At 35.2% G+C, this 18,746-nt stretch overlaps 2 protein-coding genes across 8 annotated transcripts; one reads left to right on the top strand and one right to left on the bottom strand.

Moving 5' to 3' along the window:
• Nucleotides 1-1,027: 1,027 nt before the first annotated feature.
• LOC128669493 (protein phosphatase 1 regulatory subunit 36-like) lies at nucleotides 1,028-12,783 on the top strand. Of its 6 annotated transcripts, XR_008404655.1 has the most exons (12): nucleotides 1,028-1,245; nucleotides 1,577-1,673; nucleotides 1,969-2,034; nucleotides 2,209-2,340; nucleotides 2,556-2,700; nucleotides 2,936-3,088; nucleotides 3,329-3,557; nucleotides 5,189-5,356; nucleotides 5,594-5,707; nucleotides 7,100-7,229; nucleotides 7,498-7,598; nucleotides 7,761-7,775. XR_008404655.1 is itself a non-coding variant. In XM_053744368.1 (11 exons), the coding sequence occupies exons 2-11, from the start codon at nucleotides 7,135-7,137 to the stop codon at nucleotides 12,154-12,156; spliced, it is 1,326 nt and encodes a 441-aa protein (XP_053600343.1). In that variant the 5' UTR covers nucleotides 5,604-5,707; nucleotides 7,100-7,134; the 3' UTR covers nucleotides 12,157-12,783. The 6 variants fall into 6 exon arrangements, 5 of the variants coding, with proteins under 5 accessions (XP_053600344.1, XP_053600347.1, XP_053600345.1 ...); XM_053744368.1 differs by lacking the exons at nucleotides 1,028-1,245; nucleotides 1,577-1,673; nucleotides 1,969-2,034; ... (3 more) ...; nucleotides 3,329-3,557; nucleotides 5,189-5,356 and adding exons at nucleotides 8,100-8,231; nucleotides 8,499-8,643; nucleotides 8,934-9,086; ... (2 more) ...; nucleotides 10,840-10,959; nucleotides 12,033-12,783 and having other exon boundaries at nucleotides 5,604-5,707; nucleotides 7,498-7,594; nucleotides 7,761-7,826; XM_053744369.1 differs by lacking the exons at nucleotides 7,100-7,229; nucleotides 7,498-7,598; nucleotides 7,761-7,775 and adding an exon at nucleotides 5,946-6,490.
• Nucleotides 12,784-13,676: 893 nt separating this feature from the next.
• LOC128669530 (uncharacterized) lies at nucleotides 13,677-18,688 on the bottom strand. 2 transcript variants are annotated; one of them, XM_053744431.2, is made up of 10 exons: nucleotides 18,443-18,688; nucleotides 17,783-17,879; nucleotides 17,241-17,300; nucleotides 16,996-17,127; nucleotides 16,718-16,862; nucleotides 16,036-16,188; nucleotides 15,294-15,519; nucleotides 14,693-14,887; nucleotides 14,295-14,423; nucleotides 13,677-14,068 (listed from the first exon to the last, which is right to left on the bottom strand). In XM_053744431.2, exons 1-10 carry the CDS (start codon nucleotides 18,544-18,546, stop codon nucleotides 13,921-13,923), a joined length of 1,389 nt encoding a protein of 462 aa, XP_053600406.1. In that variant the 5' UTR covers nucleotides 18,547-18,688; the 3' UTR covers nucleotides 13,677-13,920. The 2 variants fall into 2 exon arrangements, with proteins under 2 accessions (XP_053600406.1, XP_053600407.1); XM_053744432.2 differs by lacking the exon at nucleotides 16,996-17,127.
• Between the last annotated feature and the right edge of the window lie 58 nt (nucleotides 18,689-18,746).

Genomic DNA, 18,746 nt, shown 5'->3' on the forward strand with positions numbered 1-18,746 from the left:
TGTCCAATCGTCTGTGAACTCAAATTCATTGAATTAACACGAATGACATATTTGTTCAAATTTCTTCACAGTTTACTCAACTCTAAATGAGTTTCAATTGAATTATTTTTTCATATTTTAACAGTCCAGAGTATTTGATAATGAATAAATTTGCTAGATAATTACACAAAAAATGCTCTGCAAATTTTATTCATTGGTTGAAAACTATTTTCTTCCGTTCTTCCTTTCCGCGAAATTTTTTATTACGTTTCCCATATGGCCTGTGTTCAGGTAGTAGTGATAGTGAGCCGAAAATGTCTGGTGATGATGATGAGGCGATGAATGACATCGGAGGCATTGGAGTATAAAAAGTCTAAATTTTATTTCAGATCTGGTTTAAGTTTTATATGACGCCATTAAAACTACATGTCCTTTCATATCTGTATTCATGCAAGGGAGTCCATCCCGAATTGGGAATAAGTTGAAACATTTTACAAGTTTTAAGGTTTGGAGTTGGGTGCACTAGTGGCATTAACATAACTTTATATTCAGTGGCGTCGAGAGCAACTTACTACTGACATCGTAAATTCTGACAAACTTACAAACACGCTCGATGGAAATTCTGATTCACAACTTATAACTGTCCGTGAATTATTATTTAATATTGAAATAAAAGACAATTTATGGCTCCAGCTTGCGGCTTGCTCCTTAGTTTGTGCCTTCTACTACTGGAAGTATTATGTAATCTGTGCTTTTACCTACAGTTTCAACCTGAATGAAGAAAATTGTGGTTGTATGACCATACAACCAACATTTTCATCGAGGGATAGTAGTATCAATGCAGAACCATGCATTGATATTAGTTTCCCGCGATGAAAACTAGGTTTAGTAGAGACATAAGACCGTTTTGAAAAAAATAAAATAAATAACTAATACAAAATACTTGTAATACAAAATTCTTGGTCTAAAAATAGGTAAGTACTATCAAAAATAACCATGTAGGTAAAATTGTAAACACTCAAAATTCAGACGAAAAAATAATCGATACATGGCAACATGACACTTGACACTTTGTTGAAGTTTTTAAATAGTTTATTTTTGTAAGTTTATTTTGCGATATTGTTTTTGCATACAATAAAAATAACAGCAAGTACAGTTTACAGAAAAGAGAATGGCCGACGATGATGATGAGGAAGGATTCGGTGGCGCTTACGAGGACGGCCACTGGATATGGGACGAGAACATCGAACAACTTGCGTTTATTAGGTAGTAACGTTTTTTTTACCCAAGCTGTTCGTCCTACTGTTGGGCAAAGGTTTGAAACTGATCTGGTGCCAGACATCTGGTGGCTAGTAGCTGCATACGTACTTGTGAACTATCAAATTCTATCTATTTTCCTTAACCGCAAGTTAGTGGTGAACTATACAAACGAGTTTGTGGCACGAGTAGGATTCGAACCTGGGACCTTTCATCACAGGTCTTAACCACTGGACCAACAAGGTTTCCTTTTCGCTTCACCTTTCGAAAACATAACTGGCATTTTACACTTTTGTTTTATTCTTTATCTACGTAGTTATTTAATCAATTTGTTGACCAGTGACTTGCCTCCAGTAGCTGTGGAGACTATCCAGATACCAACTAAAGCGCCGACTGGAACAGTGGAATTCAGGGATGATGTTGATCTGATAGAACAGGTGAGTAATATAGTTAGGTTAGTACCTAACTACACAATTACAAAATAGTACTATTGCAACATTTTTCGAATTGCAATTTTAGGTTTTCTTTCAGACAGGACATAACTTGTAAGAGTTAGGAGACTAGAATGAGGTTAATGACTACTTAGGTAGTAGAGATGTTAGTATATTATATTTAAGGTTAACTAAATAAATGAAAGTTACGGACAGAATCCTTCCTCCTTGGACAGAATTATGAAGATGTAGAATTGTCGTCGGTGTCATAACTATTATATTTTATTTGATTTATTTCCAGATTCGATTTAGGCGAAGATATCAACGAAAAATTAAACCAGGTCAAGCTGAAATTATCACAGTGCAGGTAAAAAAGGGTCTAAAAGGTGTAAAGTTTTTATATTGTTTTTGTACAAAAGCAAAAATTTCGTTCGCTACAAAAATGAACAAAGCGTTCCTTTGAAATCCAAATCAGTTCTTACCTAATATTACAATTTATGAAGGCATGTTGCTTACGGCTAAATAACATTCTGATTTCCAGGACGTGAAAGATATTGCATTATTCACGGCTCCAGTGAATATAATGAGCCCTATTCTTATAAATATGCTACATCTTCCCACAACTGAAAGATTTATTAGGGCACTTATCCTCTACTGCGCGTATTACTTACAGGTTAGTGAAGTACTTCATTAAAATAGGGTAATCTTTAAAATATTGACTCATAATTTAAAGCGTCCTCTTGATGATTGGTGGGTAAGTAGTTTGTATTGTAGTGTGTAGTTAGTTTGATGTCTGTACAAATGAGTGTGTATCTGAAAACGAAAAAAAAAATAAAGAAAAGTTTTGACATTATTGAAATGAAATTAATAAGGATGAAATGATTTCAGGTTGCTGATGAAATGACCCGTCGTATACTGGAATTAGATACAAAAGTGCGAACACCTGTCTGCGAACTGGTGGAGAACGAATTTAGAGATAATTTAGGAGATTTACGTCTACTAGTCGCTAAGGAATATAGTACAATGCTTATTGGTACAATCATATTTAACTACTTTCTTTGTTTAGCGCATATTTTGTTACTGTGACTGTCATTATTATCCCAAACAGTTCGCTACAGCAGGATTTCTGTCATCACCAAGCATTTAAGAAATTTGACCTTGTGGTTAATGAAGGAGGTCTTCCATTTCTTCTTCCATATATTTTATCTCAGGATACTTATGATGCAACATTGGTGGTGTCTAATAATTTCATAAGTAAATTTTAATAGGCGGCGCTGACACAAAAAAATTTCACCATATGGGCTCTCAGAAGAAACGACGGTCACTCTCTGACAAAGATGCGCGACTGTTCGAAACGCTACTACGCATGTGTGTTCAGATTGTTTGGTTAGCATTGGGAAGAAAGTCTTTTAATCAAATAGGTATGTCATTGAAAATAGTTTTATTATATCTTTAGGCCACGCCTTACGTAAATAATACACGAAGACCGTGCGATATGGAGAAAAAACCACAGGAGAGCAGACCCTGGGCTACGAAGCTTTGAGCCAGAAGTAGCAAACGGGAAATCGATCAGACAAAAGAGAGATAATGTGGTGAATAAGGTTTCGATAATGTTTTTCAATTAAACAATTTTAAGTTTCAATTTAAAATTGTTTCCACAGAACTAGAAATGAACAGAATGTTCAAATCAGAGATATTCAATTCCGTGGAGCACACATTGAAGACTGACTACATCAGTAAGATGGCGAAAGAGGAGCGCGCTGTGCTCCTGGGTCACTGTGTGCGCCACGACAAGAAGCTGAATACGAGGTCTCCACTCATGAATGAAGTTTTCTGTCATAGACAAATTGATTATCGTATTATGGGCCTCGGTGTTATCAAGTTTCCACAGTGAGTGAATGCTTAACTTGAATCCTCCATGAATATATGAGTATATAAACGTTAGTAAGCAACTTGGAGATAACTAACTACCTACTTACGAGTATATTAGGTCCTTACATATGAAATTGGCGTTTGGTATAGGAGAAACAAAAAGTCGAATATTTTTTAATATAATATATTTATTTAATCAAAGTAAGAACCATTATTATCTATGCACTTTTGCAATCTCATAGGTAGTTCATTGACCCCTTTACTAATCCGCTACGTTATTTCTCTTTAATCAATAAAATCTTTGAAGGCGGTTTGGACTGCCCTATCGGAGTTGAATTTTTTCCCTGTTGGAGCAAGGTCCGGGGAGTACGGTGGATATCTTAGATATTCAAATCGAAGCTCCTTTAATTTGGTAGTCGTCTGTTGTCCTGTGTGTGGTCTAATGTTGTCGTGCAGCAGTGGCGTGGAGCTATAGCTAAGCAGTGACCAGCCTCGGTTGTTTAGCAGCTAGCTTTTCCATCATAGTTTGCAATCGCTGACAAAATACGTCTGTCGTAATCGTCTGGCCAGATTTGAGAAAACTATAATGAACGACACCGGCACTAGTCTTTATTCATTAGAACTTTTTTTGGGTCAATTTTCGCTTTTTGGAGGATTTGGCTGGCTGGCCAGGGTCCAGCCATTACGATGAGCGTTTCCGATTATCCTAGAGAATCACTTTTCAACACGGGTAATGATTTGATTTAAAAACCCTTCATTATTGTACCGGTTAAGTAATGTATCGCAGCAGTCGACACGCGTTTGCCGGTTTGCTTCACTTAATTCGTGAGGTACCCACCTATCAAGTTTCTTAATCTCCCCAATTTGCTTGAAGTGAATTAAAATAGTTTTATCACTAACACCAAAACCTGAAGCTAACTCAGACGTGGTTTGCGATAGATCCGCTTCCATAATAGACTTAAAATTTTCATTATCAATTAGGGTCTCCGGCCGTCCACGGGGCTTGTTCTGCAGGTCGAAATTTCCAGAACGAAAACGTTGGAACCAAAAAAGCACTGTGTTTTCATTTGCGACACGACCGCCATACACATCATTAACCCTTCGGGCCGTTTCCGCAGCACTGGTGCCACGGTGGAACTCATACTCGTAAATAACGCGATATTTCAAATTTTCCATTTTGTAAACTGAGTGACGCAAACAGAAAAATCATAAGAAAAAAAACAAATGACGGTTAACGAAACACGAATACATGTGTAAATAGCTATATAAATTTGAATTTGGAAGTCCTAACCAAAGAGGAGAAATTTGTGATTAAAGTGGTCAGTACAACAAAACGCCAATTTCATGTAAGGACCTAATATTTGGTAATTAGTGAAAGCGTCGGTATTTCACGTGAATTCGTTTTAATTTGACAAATTAGCATGTACAAGTATCATTATCACGGTATATAGGCAGAATAGGTACGTAGTAGGTATATGTATATTTATGCCCGAAGAATTATGTTCTTATTTTTACAGTTTTATTTTTAATATGTTATTTATATTGATTATTTTAATGTCGATTGATTACAATATAATATCACAAAGTATAGTTTAGTATAGAAGTTACAAAATTTCAAACTAAATTATAGCCAACTTATTAAATTCAAGGATGACGCCACGGCTTGATTACATGTATCAGGCTATAGTAGGCGATGAAGAAAACCTTTGCAACATGGGTGTAGTGCTAGGCATCATTGGGATGCCAAGGGGAGGTTTTGATACCATGTTGAGACCTATACCCGTGGCTTCCGAAACTGCAAAATCTAAAGCCTCTGTGTAAGTTCAAAATTTAACAACAATCTTTCTCTCAACAAATCTTTGTCATACAATCCCTAACTTGTAGTTTTTGATTGACTAAGACTTTTGTTTTTGCTTTTTGTTGTTTATAGTTGGAAACCTAAAAATAAATGCATGTTGTAAAAGGATTTTATTGTCATTAGAGAGAATTGCTTGAAAAATTTTTTAATGTAATGTTTATTGTTAATGTTGTTAATGAGTTTTTAATGTTTTCAGATCAACAAATATCATGAGCAGTCAGGGGTCAAAGAGTTCTACTTCGATGCGCAAGGGAGCAAATGCCAAGCAATTATATCCTCACATTTATTTACCGAAACATGAAGAACATGAGTTAGTATTCCTTGGTGTAACTTTGAGAAACAATACATTACTCAACGAAATCTTGTTCATTTCAGGTGCAATCTACATACAGAAACCGAAGACAGAAACGTGCATTTTGTATCATTTGTGTTTGTATAAAAGAAGTGTAGTCCTGCTATCGCGTCTGGCACAATAGATCCTCCGGTTTCTGTGTGTGGTGGCTTTAAATGTCGGACATTGCCTTGTAGAATGAATGGTTATTCCCCAGGATATACTTCCCTCCTTCGTTTCCCGACAACCCGGAGCACATTCGCCTCTGCAGCGAAACGCAGCGCCGGCGGTGGCAGAACCGGCTTCAGAAACTGCTGCACCCACAAGCAGCTGGACGATAGATTTAAATATTTATAAGGCAGGTGCCCGCGGTCCGCACCTCGTTCGATCTCCCTGGCCATACTTCCAAGACCCTATCCTATTGGGCGTATCCTCTGTTCTAACTGACTATAAAGCTATGGTTTATATTTTTTGTTTTTCAATATGAATTCAAATTTTGACTTTGAACTTTTATTTTATAAACAATATTTTAATGAAGTACTACGCGTACACTTCGAGTTGGCCACTATCTTGCACCGCGTCGCACGCGCAGTTCTGGGCCGCTCATTGCCCCTTGGTAGTGTAGTGTGTGATGTAGTCTGCAATTCGGCGCGGTTAGTGTCATAGTTAACTCGAAGCGAAGCGAGTAGTACCTACTAGATTTATTTGATATATAGTTAATTTACAATTTAATTTATAGATTATATTTAATGTTTCGATGAATACCTATTGTTTTTTATTTCATGTCCTATTCTAGCTAAAGGAACCCGTGTAGCAACGCATGCTAACAATTCACAATACATAATGATTCAAGTGATAGTTATCGCTTCGCATTTGTCAGATAGGCTTCTCGTGCTCTGCGGCGCTCTTGTACCTACATAACAGCTAAGGAGTACTAGCGGCCAGACCCGGCTTCGCTCGGTTAAAAACATAATAAATTATACCCCTAAATCTTCCTCATCAATCACTCATCTATTTGTGAAAACCGCATGAAATTCCGTGCAGTAGTTTTTTAGAGTTTATCGCGAACAGACAGATGTGGTAGAGGACTTCGTTTTATAATATGTAAGGATATACCTACGTACCTACCTACAGTGATATAAAAATCAATTCTACTTCCATGTATGTAATAATATTAAATTTTTATTTGTTGTAAATAGTGTTTATTAAGTACCACTTCCATAGATCCTAAAAATAACCATGGAGTATAGGAAATAAGTCATTGTTGAAATATTAATTTGTAACATATTGACAACTGTCTACGAAAGTTTTTAATAGTTTGATATACGGAAATAGATTATTTTGTGATAAGTATTTAATTGTAATTTTTAGTAAAAGCTTAGGGAGTACAGTAAACGCAGAACACTATGGCCGATGATGATGATGAGGAAGGATTTGGTGGTGCTTATGAAGATGGGCACTGGATATGGGACGAGAACAATGAGCAGTTGGCGTTTGTAAGGTATCTACTTCGTTATAAATTAGTACTTTTGTATGAAATTGTGTAGAAATAAACTCTTTTTACTGTCGGCCATATATGTTGGCCTGCTACAAAATGGAGGTAGTGCAAAATCTTGTTACGAAGTGTTACTACTAAGGGTTATTAATAGCATAATAAAAAAAAACTTTGTCATGGAAGCAAGCCTTACAATGATTTTCCTATGAATACCACGCTTGTCTTGAAATATACTAATACACATTCAATTAATTGATATATTTGTCGTGACCAGTGACCTGCCTCCAATGGCTGTGGAGGCCATCCAGATACCAACTAAAGCGCCTACTGGAACAGTGGAATTCAGGGATGATGTTGATCTGATAGAACAAGCAAGTAAAATTTATACATACTAATACCTACTCTGTAAAAAAGCAACTATCGATTGTGATTTATCAGATCATGCCAGAACATGTATCTAAAAATTGGTATATAAATTCATAGACTGGGTAAGAAAATAAATAGGGGCTGTAACTACAAAAAATATATATTTTTCAGATTCGTTTTAGGCGACGTTATCAAAGAAAAGTAAAACCAGGTCAAGCTGAAATTATCACAGTGCAGGTAACAATAGCAATAGATAAAAATTATAAACTTATTCGACTGTATCGTTAAACTTCTACAAAGTAACTGTTTTTAAAGCTAATGATGATGACGAAATGATGTTAGAAAATGAATTTTAAATTTGTCTTGTAATGAGTATGTAGATTTTATTTTTTTGAATGTATAACATTGTTTGAGTATGCCAAAAAAAATTTGAGTGATACGAATGCAATGTTAATAAATACAAAACGTGTACCTTTATTACAAATGGCTGAAGAATTTTCTGATTTACAGGACGTGAAAGATATTGCATTGTTCACGGCTCCAGTAAATATAATGAGTCCTGTCCTTATAAATATGCTACATCTTTCAACAACTGATAGATTTATAAGGGCACTTATCCTCTACTGCGCTTATTACTTACAGGTTAGTAATGTATTTTACTATCCTATGCATGGACAAGGAACATGTGACAAGTTAATATACGTGTAATATTGTGCCAAAAAATGGGGAAAATTTTGTCAAATTGAAATGTACAGTCGAGGCCAAATATACCAAATGGAGATGTATTTTTTTATCAGCTTATCGCGTCCAGTAAGGTGCACAACCACAATCACAGTATATCTAGTTATTATGTGTCAGCAGTGCGTATGTAATCAGAGACTTATTTTCAAATTAAGAAAATAATTTCAGATTGCTGATGAAATGACCCGTCGTATAATGGAACTAGAGACGAAAGTGAGAACACCTGTCTGCGAACTGTTGGAAAATGAATATAGAGATAATTTAGGCGATTTACGTCTACTAGTCTCTAAGGAATATAGTACAATGCTTATCGGTACACTGATATTACTTAAATTCAAAGTTTCATTTTTAGTTTTGTCAGCATTTACAATATATATATTTGGATAGTTAGGATGGGATGCACCGACAACTTTGACGTTAACTTGAATGTGCTCAGAAAAATCTGAAGTACAACATTTTGACTAAACATCAGAGGCGTGCTCGCCGGTTAAAGTCAACGTTAACTGTGACGGTGCAATTAACCCTTAGTATAGGAAATAGGTACTAAAACACAGATAAAATAAGATTGGTGTGACATTCAGTGTCATTGTGTAAATTTTTCAGGTGGAAGTGACACACGAAAATTTCACCACATGGGTGCTCAAAAGAAGCGACGGTCCCTCTCAGACAAAGATGCACGATTGTTCGAAACATTACTGCGCATGTGTGTTCAGATTGTTTGGCTAGCTTTGGGAAGAAAGTCTTTTAATCAAATAGGTAGGTATGCATTTAACACTTATACATAACATTATATTCGTTTTGCCTTTTTAAATTTGTAGATAGAGTAGAGGTTGAAAAATGTTTATTAAAAATGACCTAGCGCATCAACAAAATTTTACGTTCTTAACGTGTTATTCAAATCGACTGTATAAAAATAATAGTTATAGAGGTTTCATACTATTTAGGAGCGATGCTCTTGTTTCATGGCAATGTTAAATTGTTTTATTTGTTGTTTTCTAAATTTCATGTACTTGCTGATAAATCATCAAATACTGTGCTACACATCCATGCACATGATATTTCTTTACCAAAATAAAAATCCTGTGGCATATATTGATTTTAATCCAATCACTACCACTGAAAGGTGTCAGGCCGACTAAAATTTACTGATTACACTTTTCTTCACGCAGAGCTAGAAATGAACAGAATGTTCAAGTCAGAGATATTCAACTCTGTGGAGCACACATTGAAGACCAACTATATCACGAATATGGCCAAGGAGGAGCGCGACGTGCTGCTGGGTCATTGTGTGCGCAAAGACACGAAGCTGAACACGCAGTCTCCGCTCATGAATGAAGTTTTCTGTCACAGAAAAATTGATTATCGTATTTTGGGCCTTGGTGTCATCAAGTTCCCTCAGTGCGTGAACATGATTAGATACATTACTATTAAATTATTAGAATATTTTGGCAGAAAATTGAAACTACTTATTTCTTGTGTCTTTTTAAAGGCCTTCCGACGCACAATCCGATCCACTGACCCGATTTTAGGATTGTGCTTTCTCTATATTCTCATTCTCTATATTGCCTGAGATATATCGCACGCTTACTGCTGATTGCACGCTGATCGCTTTGTTGTCGATCCTAATAGGCGGCGTTTAAAAATGCCGTTGTTTTATATATAAACTCTCCAAATTTATTTTCTTTTACTACTCACCATTAAAGCTAATACCTAAAATGATTAAAAAAGAGAATAACTTAACTAAAATACTAGTTTTAAAATAAATATAAATTGGAATTGGTAATGTTAGTAATTAAAATAAGTTATTTTCAAATTAAAGTTAATTTAATTGCATTTGTAATGTTATTTCAAGGATGACACCACGGCTGCAGTACATGTATCAGGCTGTGGCAGGCGACGAAGAAAGTCTTAGTACCATGGGTGTTGTGTTAGGTATCATAGGAATGCCACGTTCTGCTTTCGATACTATGTTGAGGCCTTTACCCACCGCTGGGGTCGAAACTGGAAAATCGGCTAAGTATATATCTGTACCCCTACACTCTAAAGAATTTTCAAATTTATTTTTCAGTAGGTTTCGTGTAATTAAAGAGATATCTGTCCAAGTCCTCCCCTTAAAGTTTGTATGACGCTTAGAATTGCTGGGAATCTGTGATCCGAAATGTTACTTAGTGCTTTTCATGTCACTTAAGAAATGTTGGTACAAAAATATATCTGTGTATTGTAAACTGTTGAAACGTTGTTTAGGGTGCGTTCCCATTGCTCAATCGCGCTCCGTTGCGTCGATGCATCACGTTGTAGCTCCGTCGTGCTCCGTTATATTCTCTAGGAATCTTCATACAATTTCTTATGGATTTAGTAAGAAGTACCTCATACAATTTCTACGTTCTTCTGCGTTGATCCGTCGACGGATGTCAACATGACGGAGGACGTCGCAGCCTAAATGAGCAATGGAAACGCGCTTTTATGCGTTGAAATGCAATGTATATAATTTTATTGTAATATATTGCAGATCAGTCGCAGGAATGAGTAGTGGTCAGTCGCCAAAGAGTTCTGCTTCGGTGCGCAAGAGCATGACAACCGCCCATCAATTATACCCTGACATTGTTTTACCGAACCCGCCGACAAAAGAGTTAGTAGTCATTCATTGACGACCTCGGTGGCGCAGTGGTAAAGTGCTTGCCACTGAACCGAGAGGTCCCGGGTTCGAGCCCCGGTCGGGTCATGATGGAAAATGATCTTTTTCTGATTGGCCCGGGTCTTGGATGTTTATCTATATATGTATTTGTTATAAAATATAGTATCGTTGAGTTAGTATCCCATAACAGAAGTCTCGAACTTACTTTGGGGCTAACTCAATCTGTCTGATTTGTCCTAATATATTTATATTTTATTTATATTCATAGTCATAAATTTCTATACGAGGTAGTGAGACTATCCGAGTTGGGATTGATGTATTTAACCGTGATAAACACTTATTTTCTTTACTGGCTACATTGAATTAAGTTGGAACAATGTTAATAAATACTTAGGCTGCATTTGTACCGATAATTATTTATGAATAACCGTAAAATCTATTAAGCATGCAATAATAGTAATAATAACAAAACATATTTATAAATAGTATATTTTATTACTAACTGATGCCCACGACTTCGTTCGCGTGGCCGAATAATTTTTGGTCAAGTCAAAATTAGAGAAATTTATCTATACCGACAAAGCGTAACGATAACTATGCAGAAGATGCTCATTAGACCTAAAAAGGCGTCGAGTACATTTCCTATAGTTTAGCTGGACCATCATGGGTCTGCATCAAGAGTTTCAGATCAGAAAATGCTCATCAGACCGAACAATTTTTGTTTAGACGTCATTTCTATATTTCCGATAGTTTAGCTGGACCATCATAGTTCTCCATCTGGTGTTCTAGTTTTCAAAATTATTTATAGCCTATAGTTGCCCAGGCTTAATAGCTACATAATTAAAAAAAAATCATTCGAATCCAAATATTAGCGTGTACATACAGATTTTTTCAAATTCTTACTCTGTTTCTATGATTGTATCGCCTAATTTTGTTTTTATTTATATATATTCCATGTACATTTTTTTTTCTACTATTTTATTATATGTATTGAAGTAAGTATTAATAATCTTATACCTTTTTTTAAGTGGAAGTAATTGGTTTGATATTCAATGGTTCTTCCCCAGAATATACTTCCCCCCCTCGTTCCCCGAGCACCCGGAGCGCGCTCGTCCCTGCAGCGAGACGCAGCGCCGGCGCTGGCAGAATCGACTTCAGAAACTCCTACATCCACAATCAGCTGGACGATAAATCTTAGATCATAGCCTACTTATACCGAACTCCCATTAGAAAAATGCTTCGTTGTTTTAACGACCGACGTCGGACAACGTTGAAATTGTATGGATATTCGATGTTTTCCATAGGTATCGACAGACGTGCGTCGACGCATAAAATCTGCAATTAATACACTGAAAAAAAAATAAAGAAAATGTCAACTCCTATGGAAAACAACGCATCGTAGTGATTTAAACGTTTCACCAACATTCGATTGATCCATGAACTGTTGGCCAAAAAAATCTTTGACCCATTAACGATTTGTCCAACGTCGGATGAAAATCCACGAACGTTTTGCCAGTATAACTTTATGTTAAGGAATGTTTTACCAACAGTGTTATGGTCATGTACTTTTCACCCAAAGAACTTCACCCATGGACTGTTTGCCAACAGCCTGGTATGTCACTGATCTATTGACAATATGCTTACCCTAACAAAATATACTGTAGAGTCTCTGTATTTCAATAGGTATTACAATATTGAATAACTTTTTCATCTGTTTAGTGGTACATTCAAACTGTGTTTTTGATCGATAGCTATTACTTTAAATACTTATGTCGTTAATTATTGATATGTTCTTCAATAAATAAAATATTGTGTACACATTTAATGTTTAGTAGTACAAAATACTACGTAACATATTAAGTTCTAGCTATGTTGGGTATGTTGATATAAAGTTAATTTATTTATAATTCTTGCTTATTGTCTTAATGTTTCATTTTCTTTTCATATTTCTTTGCAATTTACTTTATAGATTACAATATATTTTAATTTATATAATTATTATTTCTTTACTGTTTACCCCATTGAAGTAGGTACCTAAGCATCATTACCATAAAGCTCGAAAATGAGTAATAAATAAATAATTATTTCTACAACCAACTGAGATCGTAAGTATCAGGAAAAGTTTTGTTGTGAGTACTTAGGAAAGAAAGCCATGCTTTATATTTTACATCCATTGAGGTAGTTTCCTTGAAAAATTTGGGAAGTTACCATGCAGTAGTGCCAACATAACCTTGGGTGATCGTGGGATTCCTATTCCATCTATAAGAGCTAAACCCACGATGCTCAAAAGTTCCAATGACAGACTGTAATAATTTTACTACATATATCTACACTGACACTCCCTTTATGGGTCAAGTCGAACTGAGTTTCATAATACATTATTTCCATCAAGTTCGACAGGATAATTGCATCTTCCAATAAGTTATGTGGTGTACTGTCTACTTAATATTTGTGGCAATTTACTAATCCTCTATATGTATAATAAATGCCAAAGTTTGGATAGTGTGAGAGGATGTTTGTTGCTTAATCACGTAAATTCTTCAAGAGGGGTTTCTATGAATGAATATGATGCCTTTCATTGCGAAATTCTTATGACAGCAAAGTCCAGGGGCGCAGATAGTACCTAGGTATCATAATTGTTTTTTCTTATGAGGCTGTAGCTTTACGAATTTAGGTTAATAATGTAATTTCAAAAATAAATACTTATCATGTAAAAAAACACAAAGGCACAAATTAGTATATTTCGTTTTTGGATGGATTAGTTGATAAAGTTCTTTAACAAGTATTAAAATTAATTTTGCGTGGTTGGTTAGTGGTTGGTTGATTATGTTTTCCCTTATGTTAGCATCACTTCACCTCTAGCTAGGATTGCCCTTGATATTTTACTGAGTACTTCATATTTCATCTCTACATAAACATGTAGAGATGATTTTTAAAACAGATTACTCAAGTTAATCATTTTTTGGCTCTATTCGTACGTCGTAGTCGTCTGGCCCGCTTCAGCGCTAATCGAGTGGCTCGCGCCAACCATTTCCGTCTCTGGGTCAGATCACATGAATTCTGAGGCAAATACTCATCTGGGAACTTTATAGGAAGCCATTCCCTGAAATAAAATAAAATCAGTTTAAACAAAGTTTGTTTTGTGATTATTACTAGAATTTTGTTTGGTCAACTATGCAAGGTAAAATAAGTATTCAAGACCGAGAAGGATGACGTTCATTAATTTATTAGGCTTATTATTCCCAGCAATGGGAAAAAGAAGGCTGTTTATGATGATGATTCAAGATTGTTAATTTGTTGTTAACAGACAAAACTTTAATGGCATTTACGTCTCAGTTTCTCTCGTCGGGAACTCAATGTCCGGTATTAATTTGTCGGGAATCGTCAAGTGGGACACGCCGATGCTTTTGCGGGATGTTGACACGCGTGAGACACGCGACGTGGCTCTGCTGATGCTCCTGTGTTTTATAAATAAAATCAGCTTTATTATTAGGGTAGTTGCCATCAAGTCAAATCAGATGCTTATTCCCATGTATAAAAAAAAAAATTGAAGCCGCGGGCGAATCCGCAAGAAAAAGCTAGTAACTGTGTAATTGAACTACCACCGCTTATTGGGTAACATGTAACCTTAGATTATGGAAATGTATATGTAGGGAACGTATTACGGAAATGTCTAACGCGTCGTGCTACTTTTCTGTCTGTGTGTAGTTTAATCTGTGCTCCTTACTTTCTGAATACTGAAGTTCGCGCGCCACCAACCATCGACGTGCTGCTAGTACCAACTGGAAATGTGATCTCCTTGAGCATAGTGTCAAAGCGGCTCCTCGCCAAACCCAGGATGCCCACGATAATACGTTTTTTTTCTAAGAGCATCTCAGGTAGTGTTAGAGCATCTTGCATATATTTCAGCCGGCGACCCAAGCTATAAAGAATAAAACAGGTAAGTATTTATTATATTAGGTATCCTTACCGTGAGTAACCCTATTAGAATAAGATAACATTCATTATTTTAACATACTATGTTATCATATGAATGTTGAATTAAGTTTCGGTTTATTTATTAACTATTAATATTGAAATATTACTTGTGTGTGGCTAAAAATAAACACATTTATAGGAAATGGACAACATGGTCAATAATCTTAGTTTTGTTAAGTTCTGACGTGCCATTTTTTAGTCTACGAACAAAATTAGCACTGAATGTGCTTTATCGCGGGGCCATAACGCTGAATTATAAATAATTTTTAAATTTTCATTATATATTGAATACACTCGTACATATAATTTGTAATGTAATCAACGTTCAATTAGGTACATAATTCACTTACTTGGGATATTTGAATACTCCAATCCCTAACAGTCGCCAGTCAGGTAAGTCTTTGCAGCTCTCATTCCGCAGAGGAGAGCAAATGTTAACCTTGCGATCATTATGCACGCAGCTCCCAAACAGCACATAGCGCTCTTGAGGTGACATTTTGGCCGCGTAGTTAGACTTCAGCTTGTGTTCAACCATATTATATTTTTCGGTTTTAAATAAGCGGTGCATCTCCAACTCTAAGTGGAAATGGTTACATGTCACTAGTGTCAGAAGAGAACTTGGTTATAGATATTGTGCCTATTACGAGTATGTTGATGTTACGTTTATTTTCAGATTTTAAATTATGTAAGTAAATACTATTTTAATTTTATAATATTTATTACTTGCGATTGATGAATAGTTTTTCTTGTTATTTCAGGATTTAGGAAGTCTAAGAAACAAATGTTCAGGAGTGGTTTTAATGCCACTGTCATCAGTTAAAAGAAGTAAATTGATAACTATTTCCATTTCAACTCTGTTTTATTTAAACAAAATTGTGAGAGAAAGTTCTACATTCTTCACCATAGATTCATATTTGAAACGACCTGCATGTGTGCATGTCAATTGTAAGCACTAGATATTTCTAATAAAACTATGCACATGTAGAATAAAATATAGAGTTTGAAGTTTCTACAATACGTTTTTAGATAAGAGCTGTTATTACAGAAACGATTTATTACTTCAGCAAGACCTTACTTGTTACTTGTATGTACCTATTTGATTAAAGGATTTCCGCCCAAGAGCCAGCCATACGACCTGAATACTTAGACGAATTAGTGTTTCAAACAAAATGTTTCCTTTTTTAGACAGCGAAGGCCTATCCTTTGCAGGTCCCATATGATGAAATTTTTTGTATTCTCCACTTCCTGTAAAATGTATTAAAATAATAGGTACCTATAACATCGTATCGTTCATCACCTAATTCATCATTGTCATCAGCCTATCGCAGCCCACAGTTGAACATAAGTCCTGGACTTCATCCGAGCGGAGACGAGAGGAAATTAATAATAAACTAAATCATATTGGAATTAAATTCGAATTTCGATAGCGAATTCTGGTTATTAATACACATTACTCGGGTATGAGTTGAAATTCGGGCCTTAGCCGCGTGGTAAGTTTATTTTTCTCTTATATCGGAACGTTTTCGCTGTTGCTTCACGGATGTTAGGCATCGGAACCAAGGAGCATCGGATTTTTTCCACTTGGCAAGGTCTTCCGCATCCTTAGTTGTGACGCCGTTGGTACGTATATCTCCCTTGTCGATATCAAGCCAGCACTTATAGGGCTTGCTATCTCTGTCAGGATTAGGCAGTAGCAGTATAGTTTAAGTACACATTACATTTGATAGCAAAAATACATTGAAATATTAAATAGCTCAGATATACTCGTAGGTACCTATAGCAAAGGCCGAATATTCTTTCGTTATTAACAAACGTAAGTCATCAAGATTCTCTTTGTATTCTTTTTCTATTATATCACCGTACGGAGTACGGACTTTCACTTCCAATTCTAACATCCGTTTACTCATTTCATCTGCAACCTAAAAATATAACAAAATTTAAAATTCCCAGTATGTTGAACAAGTATGAATATAATCCTTCTACTCATATACTTTCGCCTTTATAAATACTGTAGCAAGATAATGATAGCTCGTTAATGTAGGTATTAATTACCTGTAAATAATACTGATGATATAATATAAGGGCCCTTAGAAACCTATCCGTTCCGGGGAGATGCATCAAATGTATAATGGAAGGGTTGAGGAAAACAGGCGGAGCAGTGTACAAGACTATGTCCTTTATATCCTAAAAACATATTTACTAAATAGTGTATTTACATAAATAATCGCATATGTTAGTATAATTGTATTACTAGTTTCTATGAATTTTCTTTATAAGAATTAGATACAAAAGAAAACCTGAAGTTTAACAACGTCTCCATCAAAAGTTTTTCTGGCAAATGCCTTTTTAAAGCGTAGCTGTAAAGAAAATAAACAAGTACTGAATTAAAACTAGTGGTTAAAAATAGATAGTCACTTCTGCTACAACTGTTGGGTCTTTTTGTTTTCTACTAAATTTCACTGGGCTAATTGAAATTACAAATATCGACAATAAGTAAATAAAAGTCTCATTGAAATAGCATGCCAGTAATTAATTTCTTTACAAAATTATACTAAAATATATGCATCAGCATAAATTCATAATCATGAAAATAGTGTCGAAATATGCGCAGTGTGCGTGTATGCATTCTCATAAGTAGAACATTCTAGAATGAATTTGAAGAATTAATATTATTTAAGTAAAAAGAAAAAAAGAAAGGCTTAGGTCCAGCAGTGGGTCGAAAGAAGCTGAACTGATGACGATGGAATATTTTATTAACAAATTTCATACCACTATTTTGAAAAGAGAAGTGGAGAAGTGGAGACACAGATAAATAGAATATAGACTAGAATTATAATACCTGTTCCACAAGGTCAATGTCGTCTTTAAAATCAGCTCCACCTATCGCGGCTGCTGGTGGCGACATCCACGACTCTTCGGCAAATAAATCGGGATCTCTGATTTTTTTTGGACAAAAAGGACATAATATGTAACAATAATATAAGGACATAATATAGAATCACATCAGGTATGTAATTTATAATGTCAAAATGTAGAACAACTGAGCACGATGGAGCTTAATAAATAATTTACCAGTTTACTAACGTACTCGCGTAGATGTATTTTTATTGACCCTCGCAATGTTTTTACAAAAATAACATTTTTACACAAGCTTTCATTGTCGTCATAGAGAGAGCGTGACAGAAAAATCGTCCGTGCAGTGAAACATTGAGGAAATCAGGAGCCGTTCCTGGGTACCATCAGGTCATGTTTATCATAATAATGCATTGTTTCAAACTTACTTTGGGGCTAGCTCAACCTGTGTCATTTGCTCTTATATATTAATTTATTGTCATCCAAACAAAAAGTGTGTACAAAAATTCAGCTCAATCGGTTAAAGATATCTGATAATAATGCTTCAAAATCTGAGTTACAATATTCCACACGACAATATATACTTATTGCGGAAAAACTATCCAGTACTCACTTTTACACTATGAGTGAATATTAACGAACTTACGGAATAAATGCAAGTCCTTTTTCTTTCTCGTCCCACTCCCAATGACCATTTTCATATAAACCAGTAAAATCTTCATCATCATCAAACTCACTGGTACTACCCATTTTAAAATATAAAGTTTAAATTGTAAAAAATATAAATAAGAAATACTTAAATAAAAATATGTATAAAAATAAAACATGCAACAAAAAATCTCAAAAATTAAATAAACAACATGACATCAAAATATTGTCATTTCTAAAGTGTCTGTTAGAGTAAAAAAAAAACGTTTTGTCATTCAAAAAGTCAGTATTTTGTAAGTACT

Source organism: Plodia interpunctella, chromosome 4 (genome assembly GCF_027563975.2).
Source record: "Plodia interpunctella isolate USDA-ARS_2022_Savannah chromosome 4, ilPloInte3.2, whole genome shotgun sequence".
Classification (NCBI taxonomy): Eukaryota; Metazoa; Arthropoda; class Insecta; order Lepidoptera; family Pyralidae; genus Plodia; species Plodia interpunctella.

What these genes read in the sequence shown, in the direction of transcription:
- LOC128669493 (XM_053744368.1), top strand. Translation starts at nt 7,135, where the DNA reads ATGGCCGATGATGATGATGAGGAAGGATTTGGTGGTGCTTATGAAGAT. An exon ending in CTGAAATTATCACAGTGCAG is followed by an intron (nt 7,827 to 8,099) that starts GTAACAATAGCA and finishes TCTGATTTACAG; the next exon opens with GACGTGAAAGATATTGCATT. An exon ending in ATATAGTACAATGCTTATCG is followed by an intron (nt 8,644 to 8,933) that starts GTACACTGATAT and finishes TAAATTTTTCAG; the next exon opens with GTGGAAGTGACACACGAAAA.
- LOC128669530 (XM_053744431.2), bottom strand. Translation starts at nt 18,546, where the DNA reads ATGGGTAGTACCAGTGAGTTTGATGATGATGAAGATTTTACTGGTTTA. An exon ending in AAAGGACTTGCATTTATTCC is followed by an intron (nt 17,880 to 18,442) that starts GTAAGTTCGTTA and finishes AAAAAAAATCAG; the next exon opens with AGATCCCGATTTATTTGCCG. An exon ending in ACATTGACCTTGTGGAACAG is followed by an intron (nt 17,301 to 17,782) that starts GTATTATAATTC and finishes TTTTCTTTACAG; the next exon opens with CTACGCTTTAAAAAGGCATT.